The sequence below is a fragment of the Cricetulus griseus genome, chromosome X (genome assembly GCF_003668045.3).
Source record: "Cricetulus griseus strain 17A/GY chromosome X, alternate assembly CriGri-PICRH-1.0, whole genome shotgun sequence".
Lineage (NCBI taxonomy): Eukaryota > Metazoa > Chordata > Mammalia > Rodentia > Cricetidae > Cricetulus > Cricetulus griseus.
Window position 1 is genome coordinate 49,545,461 of NC_048604.1, and position 13,963 is coordinate 49,559,423.

At 35.6% G+C, this 13,963-nt stretch overlaps 1 protein-coding gene across 9 annotated transcripts in view; it reads right to left on the minus strand.

Moving 5' to 3' along the window:
• LOC100768845 (protein diaphanous homolog 2) overlaps positions 1 to 13,963 on the minus strand; it is a 735,817-nt gene that overhangs the window by 342,969 nt on the left and 378,885 nt on the right. The window contains exon 25 of one of the 9 annotated variants that reach the window (XM_027433007.2): positions 1,736 to 4,458. The exons of the other annotated variants lie outside the window; for them this stretch is intronic. Within the exon in view, the coding sequence (XP_027288808.1) occupies positions 4,421 to 4,458 (38 nt within the window). The 3' untranslated portion in view covers positions 1,736 to 4,420. Of the gene's footprint in view, positions 1 to 1,735; positions 4,459 to 13,963 lie in introns of those variants that run through there. 9 annotated transcript variants of the gene reach the window in all.

The window sequence follows — 13,963 nt, forward strand, 5'->3', positions numbered from 1 at the left end:
GGAGGACTGAGACAGGGGAAGAATAGGGAAGGGCAAGAAATGTGATGACTTGATAGAGGGATACAGTATAGATTTGGAGAAAAGTCTGGCACAGGGGAAATGTTCAGGGATCCACAGGAATGACCCCAACTAAAAATCTAGGCAGTGGTAGAGAGGCTACCTTTGATGCCCTTCCCCTATAATGAGACTGATGACTACCTTTTTTCCAATCTAGAGCTGTCATCCAGTAGCTGATCGAAGCAGAATTAGGCACCCACAGCTAAGCACCGAGCCATACTCATGGAATCCAGTTGTGGAGAGGGAGTAGGGATGAGCAAAGGAGTCAAGACCATGCTGCAGAAACCCACAGAAACAGTTGACCTGATCTAGTGAGAGCATGGAGATCCTAGTGGAAAAGCTGGGGACCCAGCAATTGACCAAACCAAGCCCTCTGAATGTGGGTGCCAGCTAGGAGGCCAGGACAGTCTAAGGGACATAAGGTTTTTATTGCACAAGATACATAAATTTATAGACAAAATTTCATGAAAAACTTATAATCTACATTTTAAAAAAGTGAAGTAGGGAAGAAAGAAAGATGCATAGGAAAACAGACATAACTGAAGACTACGAGGGCCAGTGTGCTATGAGTATAAATTCAGGAATGAGATTAGTGAGGATGTTGGATAAGCAATTTGAAATCATCAAAATCTAAATAAATTCAAACCTACAGATTCCAGAAACTTGGGAAGGACTAGAGGCAACTGGAAAAAAACACTGACCTATCTGCAAAACTAGGTTCTGATCCTTCCTACACTCCTGTATTGTTTGAGATATTTGAAAAAAATATTGAATTGGTAGAGTTGAAATACTCTCATCGGTAAAAATGAGAAGAAACAAGAGAAAAATGTCATGGTAATTCTAGCACTATTTATATATAATCTAAGACTGAAATGCAGGAGCTCTCTCTTAAGAAATGAGGACAGGAACTTTTCCAATGACATGAGAGACAGTGACATTGAGCAGTGCTGTCACATAGAAAGGAATAGATGAAACCTAAAAGCCAAAATCGATTTTATGTAAGTATTATATTTTGCACAAGAATCATTCACCAGAGGCAATTCATCATATAGTATATGTATATAAAGGGGATAAAAGAGGCATGAAGACAAATGTTTTAAGATAATACTATCCCAATCATGGCTCAGAGCTATCTAGGACTAGATTCCCTGGACCAGTGTACATACTCAGAGCTAGAAAGTAGGCTCATTCTTCATAATGAATGATAGCAGTATAGAAACAAAGGAGTTTTCATTTTCATGCTACTCTCTAATCCAGACTTTCTGATTTTATATTGCGGTTCCTAATATTTTAGATTTTAGGCTATAGAACAGAGTAACACAGAAACTTCTAAGTACTCAATTTGATGACATGTGCATAGGCCTATGAAGGATAGCCAAACCAACTGTTCTGTAAAGGAGACAACAATTCACAAATGAACAACAGAGAATTCATGGTGTCATTGAAGTTTACATAGTCATCATTATACCTGCAAAGTAACTGATTTCACACATCTTTCCTCTGAAAAAGATTTTTAGTTCGGCTGGCAATAATCCTTGCAGGCTTGTCAAATGCTTAAAATGAATTTACCAGAAAAAAGTAGCATCTGGCCAAACTAATCATAGGCAGTTGTTAGCTACTTTACTGAAAATCATTGGTAGAAATGACCAAAGGAAGGGGACTTTTAAAAGGCAGCAAATTCAACAGAATTACTATTTTAATACAAATTTAGTAATTAATCTCCATGAAGGCAGACATCAGTGTTACAAACAACACAATTTGCCGTTAACTTCTAGCACACAGCTATTCTTCCTGTCATCAGAATCAGGAAGGGATTTTACCAACAGAGAATAGAACAGTGCAGTTCTTTGAGGGAAAAAAAATAGGATCAGTTGTTCATGAATCTTGTAAAAAGAGAGTTCAGAGGACTTTTAAAAACATTTTCCTCCTTTTATTTAACTGGCCAAATGGTACATCATATTTTACATTTTATATAATGTCAGGCAGTATAGAGCTATGGCACCACCTATTGTGATACTATTTAATGCTGACGGGAAATGTCAAGTTTATTATGTACTGGAGGAACAGCACCTGGAATTCAGTGATCATGAAAATGCAAATGGTATTTCTTTCAGAAGTTACTTCTGAGATCATAAAGCAATAATAAAATATTTGTTGCAGCATTTGCCAATCTATTGAATATAAATTAACAATAGAGTACCTATGTGTCTGAGACAGTAGTAGGATTATGAGCATTAACAATACTCTTTCATCCAGTGGCCAACAAATTGTGATAATGGCTACTAGAACATTCTGGCTGGACATCTTCAGAAAAGTCCAAATTAATCCCTCCCTTTCTTGTCTCCGTCCATGAGCTCTTCAGCTGCCTATGCTCTTTCCTTCCTGCCATGCTTTATAGAAATGCAAGTAGACATCAGATGTTTCTGTCATGGTCTTCACTAAGTTAGGATTCTCTAAAGGGAGAATAACCCTAAGGTATTGCCAAACAATGCCAGATGAGGCTACTTCAGGTATTTCACCATCATAAATATTTTAAAGTGGTCACTATGATTTAGAACTTAGAATGCATGACCAGTAAAAAACAATTAAAACATTACAGTGGAATACACTATACTGTAGTTTTATGAACAGTTCTTTATAGTCCCAAACTCTTAAAAATACAACTCCAAGAATTGGATTTCTGAAGAATCCCACATAATTTATTATTTAAAACTTTAATGTTTCATGGGAAAACAGGTTTAGAGGCATAAAACAATTAAGTTATTTTAAAGGACGTCTTTACCATTAATATCTAAAGCAAGTAAAATATATTAGCCTAGTTCTTCACATCATGAAGTCCAAAGGGATAAATGGCAAATAGTAGACCCTTCCTTCATCAAACACAAGGCAACATACTCCAAAGATGATAAATATATAACTTCATGTTTCTTTCAGTGTCCTAAGGTATCATTTCAAAATGTAGCATTTTCATTGTGTCACTGTGCCTGCATTTCAACTCCAACTTTCAGTATGCTGGAAAGTGAAGAGACAGACCTCTGACTATCTCTGGTAACTACATAAGCTCTATCACCTTATCAAGTTCAAGATTCATATCTAAAAGGAGGTAAAAAAAACCATATTTTACCTCGTAGAGTGTGTGTGAAGTACAAAGGAGATAACACACAGGAAAATACACTTATCAGTTGCCTACTCTGCTAAATACTTAAAAACGCACTGCCATTTTGTTCTGGGCACTGCTAGTTTACTTTACTAATCTGTTTATCACCCATTCTCACTTTTAAAAACGATATAAAAATGTATATACACATGATAGCAATTTTTCTAAGAAAGACACATGTCTAGGGACAGCTGTCCAAATATGCCATGCATTATAATAGTATGACAGATAAAATTAAATGCCCACATAGCTGTAGCTATGTTCAAGCACTCTGGTGCTCTCTAGGGATGTACAAAATGAAAGTTCAATGCAAGATATTACACTTCCATTTGTGGTCAGTGCAAGATATTACACTTCCATTTGTGGTACTCAGGAAAACGTACTTCAACAGAATGACAATCTACCTGATTAAATTTCAGCTGTCAGAGAGGCATGTAGGGGTATATTCTGTGAATAATGAATCATCTGTAGAATACAGACCTTAGTAGCTTTAAGAGACATTTTAAAACCCAGGAACTTGGTCTCAGAACAATGGCTTTGGATTTTGACTTTCAACGGCAGCATGCTCAGTAATAAGCACAATGGGAAAGTGCCCTTATGATGCTTGTGTTAACTCATTTTGGCTCTTTATTGCCTAACATAATATTTTTACATGCTTTATTTTCTACTGTGATTTTTCAACCAGTACATTCTGAAAGTGGAAAAAAGGGGCTCTGTGTTACTTCTTAATGATTTAGTGACTACAGTGTTTGACAAGAAAGGTGCTAGGGAGAGAGGTTTCTTCAAGCTATGATGATAGCCAAGTTATTTGCCCTTTTATACATTTAAACTGAAAGAATACTTCTGATTGTCACTTCTTTTCCTAAGCTACATCAACAAAAGGTAAAATGCCATCTGTCCTGGTCCCTTTGCTGCAATTGAAAAAGAAGTCTCAAGAAATAATCAAAAAATTTCTTGATTGACTTATTGCACTACATGAGATAATAAAGCAGAGGAAAAGCCAGAGTTACAATGAATTCAGGTCAAGAAAAGAGAAAATGCTTATATTATACTTGTTTTTAAAGGAAACCACAAGTTGCATTATTTTTTTTTAATTTGAAAAATATGAGTGGACCTTGTATTCAGTAAACCAATAGCTAAACGTTGGTATATCACAGAAACTAAATTTCCCCAAGTACAATGACCATCTGTAATTATATGCATAAATCAGGTGACACAATGGACAGGAGTAAGAAAAACTGGGTCTAGAAAAAAGAAAAAAGATAGTAAGTGAAATCATACATAACGAGGTTGATTCGATTTAAAGTCATTATGACATGACCCCAAACAATACACCATGTAACTTACAGGGAAAAAAAAACTTCTTGAGAAAGAATGCTTCCTTTGCATTGTATAGAAGAAAGGATATATGCACATTTACCCAGTCTCCTCTCCTAGTTCTGGAATTTATGTATCTTTTCCCATCATGTCATGCTGCTCTTTGTTTTCGTTCTGTCATACTCTAGTTTGCTACTTCTCAGCTCCTAGGGCATACTACATAGTTTCTGCCTAGATACCATTTTCTTCTTGATTCCCATTACCTGAAAGTCCTCCATGTTGTATTGTCTGACATTCCTTGGCCTTCCCTCCCTCCAAACTAACATTAGAGTATCTTCCATACTTCTCATATCACTTCCCCCAATGCCTGAGTACATGCATATGGATATACTCAGTTCTTCCGTGTGCCTATTGGATGATGAAGACAGGTACTATATCTTGTAGTCCACCATCTTGGTCCTAATTGTTAATGTTTGGGGAGCTGCTGTTCTTAAGATGAGGTAAATAATAAATTACATATGGAAGACTAAGATACTAAGCTACAAAGTTTTCTCTATTTTTTTCTTTTAAAGGAAGTGAGGCAAAGTAACTAAGCTAAATTTAATCTTTCAAATTCCTTAGGTGATAAGTTAAACTTCAAATGGACTCATAAGCAGGTATATTGATCAGCTAGGAAAATCATACGTTTAAAAAATATAGCCAATAATTTTAAGGTTTTAAAAATGTGTGTGTGTGTGTGTGTGTGTGTGTGTGTGTGTGTGTGTGTGTGTGTGTGTGTGTGTGTGTGTTCTGATTGCATGTTAGCCTGCATGCCAGGAGAGGGCATCATATCTCATTATATATGGTTGTGTGGCAATATGGGGCTGCTGGAAACTGAACTTGGGACCTCTGAGATAGTAGGCAATGCTCTTAACCTCTAAGCCATATCTCCAGCTCAGGACCTATTCCCAATCTTGAGCTGACTTTTGAGAACTCAATCCCCAATCTTCATTGCTTAACCGAACCTTGATGCAGGGGGATGAGCTCAGTCCAGCCTCAACTTGATATGCCAGGCTCTGTTGACAAACATGGGAGGCCTGTCCTTTTCTGAATGGAGATGGAGGAGGAGTGGATGGGGTGTGGTAGAAGGGAGGAAACGGGAGGAGAGGATGGAGGAGAGGATGTGGTTGATGTAGAATAATTTTTAAAATTTTAATAAAAAATTACAATTGTAGAAAAGTCTTTGCTCTTTTGCCAGGGGTGGCTGGTGGTGGTGAAATCAGATTGTGATTCAATCTATAATCCCGATTTAAGATGAAAACATATTCTTATATTTGGTAATTTAAAACATTTTAGTTCTCCTAAGTAGTAAAATTGGTTGATTTTATAATAAAATTGTTAGACTGATGAGATGTTGAATATCCACTTTGAAAACTATAGTAAGAGTTGGCTGTGATAGTATACCATTAGTGCCTGGGAGGCTGATGCAGCAGAAACATGAGTTCAAATCTAGACTGGGAAAAGCAGAAAGTTCCAGGCCAGTTAGATTTACATAATGAGATTGTATGTCAAAACAAAACAAAAACCTGTGGCTGCAGATAATTTCAAACTGAGAGCTTAACTATTCCATTCTCATGGCATTCACTAAACTTTGGGCCAAATTAACTAGATATTTGGACATAATGTTGATTCATTTCTGAGTGTCTTTTTGGAGCCATTACTCAGGTGCTAGCAGGAAGTATTTTTGTTCATGGCTTCCAAGGTAAGTTCTATTTTGGCTGGAAGGACTAATTAGATTGAAAAAAAAGTTTTTGTTAATTTTGTTAATCAATTATAGTGACTTAGTTAACATTTGTCAGGCAGTTTCTATAATGAAGGAACCACAATACATTATCTGCTTATAATATATACCATAAAAGTAGCATATGCTAATTTGAATGTTTACTACATATTTGATTACATTCATAGCCACTATTAGAACCACAGTTTCTAAATGGGTATGCCAATCTTTAGCCCAGGGTGACTTCTCGAGGTGAATTATGAACCCCAACTGAAATAGTGGATTTGTAATGGGACTGACAATTTTAACTATAGCAGCATGAACAACATTGACGATAATAAAATCCTTGCTTAGATATAACTCACACAAAAAGTAAAAGCCAGAGGCTATGAACAGCTCAGTACATTTAAACCATTTTTCAACCCATTTGAAATCCACAGAATTCTATATTCCTTTCCAAGAACTACCTGGTAGTCTTTCAAAATTCTGTTTTGTCCGACTAAAAAAATTGTATACATGAATATGTCATATGACTCCCTGTGAAACATTTATCCCTTTATCTTCATCTAATAAGAGTGCCAGTGAAACTTTCATGAAATAAATGTTATTCTTGCCTGGCCTTGCTTTTCATTTCAATATCCCTGGGAATAGAGGTGGTCAGTGAATCAGCAGAAGTAATAATGTGTCCTGAAGATGCTTATTTTCAAAGGCTGTTAAAGTGACAAAGTATTCGAAAGTCGCCCTCCCTGGGGAGCAGAAAGGTTTGGGATAGGGGATCCTTGAGGAGCAGGGGAGGAGGGGAGGGAGAGGTAACTGGGATTGTCATGTAAAAGAAGCTAGTTTCTCATTCAAAATTGGTTTAATTACAATTATAAAAAGAAAAAGAAAAAAGAAAAATCAGTGTAAATAAAAGAGGATAAGACTGCTTCAAAATGATCTAATTAACAATTTGTTTTTCTTCTTGAATGCAAAAGGAGTAGGTGCTATTTTTTTTCATGAAAATAAAATAAAATGAAATAAAGACTTTGGAAAAAAAGTACTTTACCCAAGAAGTTCTAGCAAGAACAATAAAGATGGTTGCTATTTTATTTGCTTGTTTATTTAATGATGCTAGGGATCACACCCTACTGAGCCACACCCTAATCCTGTTCTTAACTTTATAGCTAAGGGATTACAGTACTCATCCATCTACAGCCACAAACATTGAACCTTTTGATAGCTGGCAATAACAACCCTCCAGAAAACATTGCTTGCCTGTGTCAGTGACTGTTCTTGCCTGTAGTTACCCTCTTCAAGTTTAGTTTCACAAATAGAATAAAACAGAAGTGATCAAACTCATCTTAACTGTTACGGTCCACTTTTGTAATTATATATGACAGACTGAAGTCTTTTTCCCCCTCTTAGCTCAGATAGTTGCTTAAAGTTAATAAATTTAAAGACAAATACAATCTTAAAAATCATCTTCCAAATTGCTGTGTTTGTTACATAAATTTCATATTTTGAAAAGCACTACAAAGCTGGGTGGTGGTGGTGGTGCAAGCCTTTAATCCCAGCATTTGGTAGGCAGAGGCAGGTAGATTTCTGAGTTGGAGTTCAGCCTGAGGTAAAGAGTGATTTCCAGGACAGATAGGGCTACGCACAGAGAAACCCCGTCTTGTAAAAACCAAAACTAGCAAACAAACAACAAAAACAACAATACCCCCCAAAACAAACAAAAAACACTATAAGGCCAGAGTCAGGCAGGACAATGAAAATCATCAACTCATTATAATTCTTTGGGATTCAAGAACAATTGATTATAGATATATTTCTTTTCATGAGTATGACTGATTTTCCTTCAAACAAGATAATGTTCACAGAGAGGACAGCAACTACAGAAAATTAAAATGCACTTTCCAAAATATTTGCACTTCATTATCATTTGAAATCACAGTATAGCTTAATATATACTTCTACATGATAACTATTTCAATGGAAAATAATTCTTAGAGAAATAATTAGTTTGGGGAGAAAAAGAGATGCCGCACAAAATACAAAAATGTGAATTGTTTAACCTCACCAAAACACTTAAGTTTTCAGACTTAGTCAAGCAAACTAAACTCTTTTTTTGAGACAGGGTTTCTCTGTGTGGCTTTGGAGCCTATCCTGGCACTCGCTCTGGAGACCAGGCTGGCCTCGAACTCACAGAGATCCGCCTGCCTCTCCCTCCCGAGTGCTGGGATTAAAGGCGTGCACCACCAACGCCCGTCGAAAACTAAACTCTTATACTTTATAATTTAATTGATGATACTGAACCTCAGATGATAGCACACAAGCCTTGAGCTTCATTATCTTATTTTCTATGAACATGCGCTGTCATACTTTGCTCTTCGTCAAATTCATCTATAACACCCTAAAAGTTTAGATGTATGATGTAGCCCTGGCATCCTAGCTTCTTTTCCTGTTACTGTGAGATAAAATACCCTGCAGGAAGTAATTTAAGGAAAAGTTTTTTTTTTTCCCCTGACTCACAGCTCATGATCTAGAGCATCATGGCAGTGAAGTCAAGGGAGAAGCTCTGATTAGTTGGTCACATCACAACTACAATCAAAAGACAGAGAGATAAATCCATGAGGCTGTTGAGTTCCCTTTCCTGATTTACATATTCTAGGATCCTAGCCAGGGAAGTGCATCATGTAGAGCATTGGTTTTCAATGTGTGGGTCTCGACCCCTTTGGGAAGAGGGAGTCAAGCTACCCTTTCACAGGGATCTTATATCAGATAGCCTGCATATCATGTATTTACATTGCTCTTCATAACAGTAGTGAAATTGCATTCATGAGGAGGTAGCAATGAAGATAATTTTATGGTTGAGGTCACTACAACATGAGGAACTGTATTAAAGGGTCACAGCATTAGGTAGGTTGGGAACCACTAATCTAGAGTGTGTGAGTCTTCACAACGGAATTGAAGTAATCAAGACAATCTCCTACAGCCATGTGTAGTGGTCAAGCTCCCAGTGAGTCTAGATTCTGTCAAATTGACAAGTGACACTAACCATCATACTTGGGTGCCAGTATGTTCTGGGAAGAGTGTTAAGCTAATATGGTTTGCATAGGAGAGACACAACAATGGGTGCAGAAATTCATATAAAGCATAACTCTAATTCTAACAAATAGTTATCAAAAGAAACTTTACATATTTAAAAAGAAGATACACACAGCTACAATTTAAAGACACCAGGTCTCAATGCTAACACCATTAAACAAACATGGTCATTAATGATCACACCCTTTTAGAAGGTGGACAACCGAGGTGTTATTTATTTATTTATTATTAAGTTACATAAGTTAATGAGAGTGGATGACTATTCTCAGTAAATGGAGAAAGAAAAACCAAGTGGATGAAAACCCTAAATTTTAGGAATCTAACTTAAAAATCATTTGTTTAGTTTTATATTTTCTGGGCATGAATGCTTGCCTTCATGCATATATGCATGTGCACCAGGTATGTATGGTGTCCTCCGTGACTAGAGGACAGTATTGGATCCCTTGGATCAGGAGTTATGGAAGGTAGTGAGTGAGAAGTCACGTGGGTGATGGGATCTGCAGCTGTGTCCTCTGAAATGCATGTTTTCAGCACTGAGCCAGCTCTCTAGCCCTTGATGTAACTTTTATGCCTTTAAAAGATGACAATTTGAAAGTAAAACTGTTTGTAATTTGTATGAGTTAATTATATATATATGTATATATATATAATTCCCACAACATATTAATTAAAATGTAGAATAAAAAAGCTATTAGTGGTATATCTTAAATTTATAAGTCATTTATAGCTTTTCTAATTTTTCTAATATAATTTCCGAACTGTTATAGTATAAAATCACAAAATACAGTTTTTAAAACCTTAGCTCTGATTAATTCTGCAATCTTAACACATTTTTTTTGAAAAATCACACAATCTTCCTTTCTATATAACCATGCTTAATACTGCACATGGCACTTACTAAGTTCTGAGATAAAAACTAGTGATTATTACTGTCAATTATAGGCATCAGAAAATGCATAATTAAATGAAGCAACAGTAGTCAAGATAAGCATTTCCTGCTGAGAATGCAATCATAAGGCATCCCTCTAAACTATATACCAAAAATATGCTTTTGATCATTTAGTTTACGATTTTTAATATATATCTTCTACGTGTTTCTAACTTTTTAATAAATCATGTAGACTATCCAGTTAAGTACTTTCTATTTTTTCCTTGCTTCCATGTTTATGTATATTCAATACCAGAACATTATGAGATACTGGGACTTTTGATTGCAGGCCAACAATTCTTCTATTAAAAACTAGAGATGTCATTCAAAAGAACATTACCTTGGGGCTGGGATCTGTATTCAGTTACCAGTTCATTTCTCAGTAGTATTAGGTGGCTCACCGTGGATGCATGAATCAAGATTCACAGGACCAGTCTCAAAATAGGTTAATGTAACTTTATTCAGGGAGAATGAACTTACACAAGAAGTGAGTGACCACCAAGTTCCAGCTCCAACAATTCACCCATGCTGCTCTCTGTGACCTGACCCAGAGCCACCTGTCCCCACCCCAGACCTAAAACCCACTCTTCTCCCTGGCCTGCATAGGTAACCACGCCAAAATGGGCGTGATCAGCGATACAGGTGCCAGCGGAGTGGGTATCTTGCTACAGCTCACAACTGCCTATCAGTCCGGTGGAGGGGGATTTGATGATGCCCTCTGATCTCTATGAGCATCTGCATGCATGCGGTACATAGATATCCAGAAAGACACACACACACACACACACACACACACACACGATATAAATCTTCAAAATAATACGAACTTCTATATTTCTAAAATATTATTTCTAGAAAAAAAAAACACCCAACTGAAAAGTATGTAAAAATGTGTAAAGAAAATAATACAAGTTAATGGCATTATCCAATATTTCAGAAATATTTATGATTTAAAAATGATTTTGATTTTTACATTTATTTATTCAGATACTTCAGATACTTATTTATTATTTGGTGTTGGATATTGAATACAAGGTCTTCCAATCGCTAAACATATGTCAACCACTGAGATGTAACCCCAGTAACTGACCTTCAATTTTAAAATGAATCTGAACAAATATAAAACCTGCTCAAAAATCAATTGAAATTAACATCCACATATAAGCTTAAGTAAATAAATTGTTAAATATGTATAACACCTTTTTCTGAAGGCATTTCCACACTGAACATCATAATTACTACAGAGAATAAATACTACCATCTCTATTTTACAACTTTAAGATATGTACAAATGAGAAAATATGCATTGAGATGTTAAATGAACAAACTATGATCAAGCAAATGGCTGGATGACAAAGGTAAAACTAGAATTTACATATGTAATTAATCCTATCCCTGGACACACCAGTTTTTTAGTATGTTTCATTTATAGGCAGCTATACCAGCATTATTTGCTAAAGAGCCATTAGCTTCCCAAATAGTACTGATGTTTCCCATAACTACTTTCAATGAGTCTGCAGATCAAAATGACAGTTCATTTCTTCCTGTTTTACATGAAAGGCTACTAAGGAATTTGATTCGGATATCAAGAGTTTACATTTTCCATTTACTAAGATCCTCTCATCAACTTGTGCAATCCAAAATTCCAGAAGGAAATCACAACAACACTGCCACTTCTTATAATTGGACCTTTGTGTTAAAGTTAGTTTGAAATGTATAAAAACTAGAGAATATAAGCAACTGTTTGGGTGGTTCTGTAATTTTCTTGAAATCCTTATACCTCTATCTCCCTCGACAACACAGAAGAGCAACAAATCACTAAGGGAGTGATGAAAATTACAGCAATGGTAACCAAGACTATGGTCAGAGTGCCGCTATTTTCCACATAATATCCAATTAGGGTCACAATCTCTCTCCCATTTATGATATGACTCCTATGGCAGGAATGGTTGCTGTTTGTGATTCTACCTTCTGCCCCTACCTTCTCCTTCCACTTTGACAATACTACTTAACATCAGTTATTTAACCTGTTACATCAAACATGTCTTGACATTTTCAGTAAGTTTAGGGGCCAAGGAAGTGAAGATAACTGATGAATGATTATCTGACTTATAAGGAACTACTTGGAATTCATAATGAGATTAGACTGACCAAAAGTTACAAATATTCTATTTCCAGACATTGAACTTAAAAAAACTGACAGCAGCAAGAGGTTCTTGGTAGGAGTTTTAATTCACTGTGTGATAAGATATGTTAGGATTCATCAGACAGAATCATATTGAAAACAACTAGAATAAAGACCTCCTTGATCTTTACTTGTATATAATGTAGTTGATGGATTTTGTTCTTTTACTTAGTAAAGAAAGCATAAACATCACTCTCAGATTAAAAGATGCTTTGATAAAATCCTAAAGTGACATATAGCTTGCTGAAAAGCATGAATTATTTACAATAATGTCAGATGAACTTTGACGACACTTACCTATTTATATTTATACAACACATATGATAATTTTAATGAAGCAGGCATAAAGATAAAATGATCCTTTGAATTAAAAGTAGTATCTGCCTCACCTTTCATAAGCTATGACACATTTTAAAATCATGAATTATTACCTTTATGTATTTTACTGAAGTTTAACTAACATCAGAAAGTGCATGTAGGTGACCTGGTTAATAATTTTGAATAAACTAAATACATACACAGTATCTAGATCAAGAAAAACAACATGACCCGTACCTCTAGAAGCCTTTATTTTAACTATGAGGATATTTTCGAAAGAAAATTTTTCTCTTAACTCCTTTAATATCTGCAGACATGTTTTAAGAAATATAAGTAATCATAAAGTCCCACAGTAGGTTTAAAGACAGTAGTAAGTTTCAACTGATGCTGAAAAGATAATCACTGAGATTATGATATCAATTATTATTGAGAATTATTAATTTGGAATAGAGCCACTAAAACAGACACTCTGTATCAAATGTATGAAATGAAAAGGTCAGACATTTTCTCATCCCCAAGAGAAAAAAATAACTACTGAAAGTCAGAATAGAAGCCTTTCTATAGAAGGATGGGAGTAAAGAGCCACACAGAGTACAAAATTGCAGGGAAATGGAGGTGACATTTCAGTTTGGAAAAAAAAAGGCACGGAAGTCTAGGCTCTGACATAGTCATGGGGAAAATGGCATAATTCGCCAGCCAAAAAGCCTCCAGGATACAAAGGCTAAGGTGTTCTAACGAATAAAAGTTAAAATACCCTGACAAATGAGCTATGTAAGCATATAAGAAACGTTTGTTAGAGGCCCTGGAGTCACTAATCACCTGCATCTGTAAGGTGCTGGGCTTGATTCCAAGTACTGCAAAGTTAAACAAATGAATAAACAAACAAAGAATGAAGTACATTACACAAAATACTCAAATCCAAATAATGTATCATCAAGAATAATATATTAGGTATTTAAGGAGGGTAAATCTCACCGTAAATGTTTTCACCACACTTTAAAAAATCAGCACACGTTTCTTTTAGAGCTCAAATTCTTTCCCTTATTCTACTTTTTGTTATTTAGGTTGTTATTTTACATTCTAAGATAAGATCTCACTATGCAGCCAAGGATGGGTTTGAACTTGCATTTCAGTCTTAGCACTGGAATTTCAAAA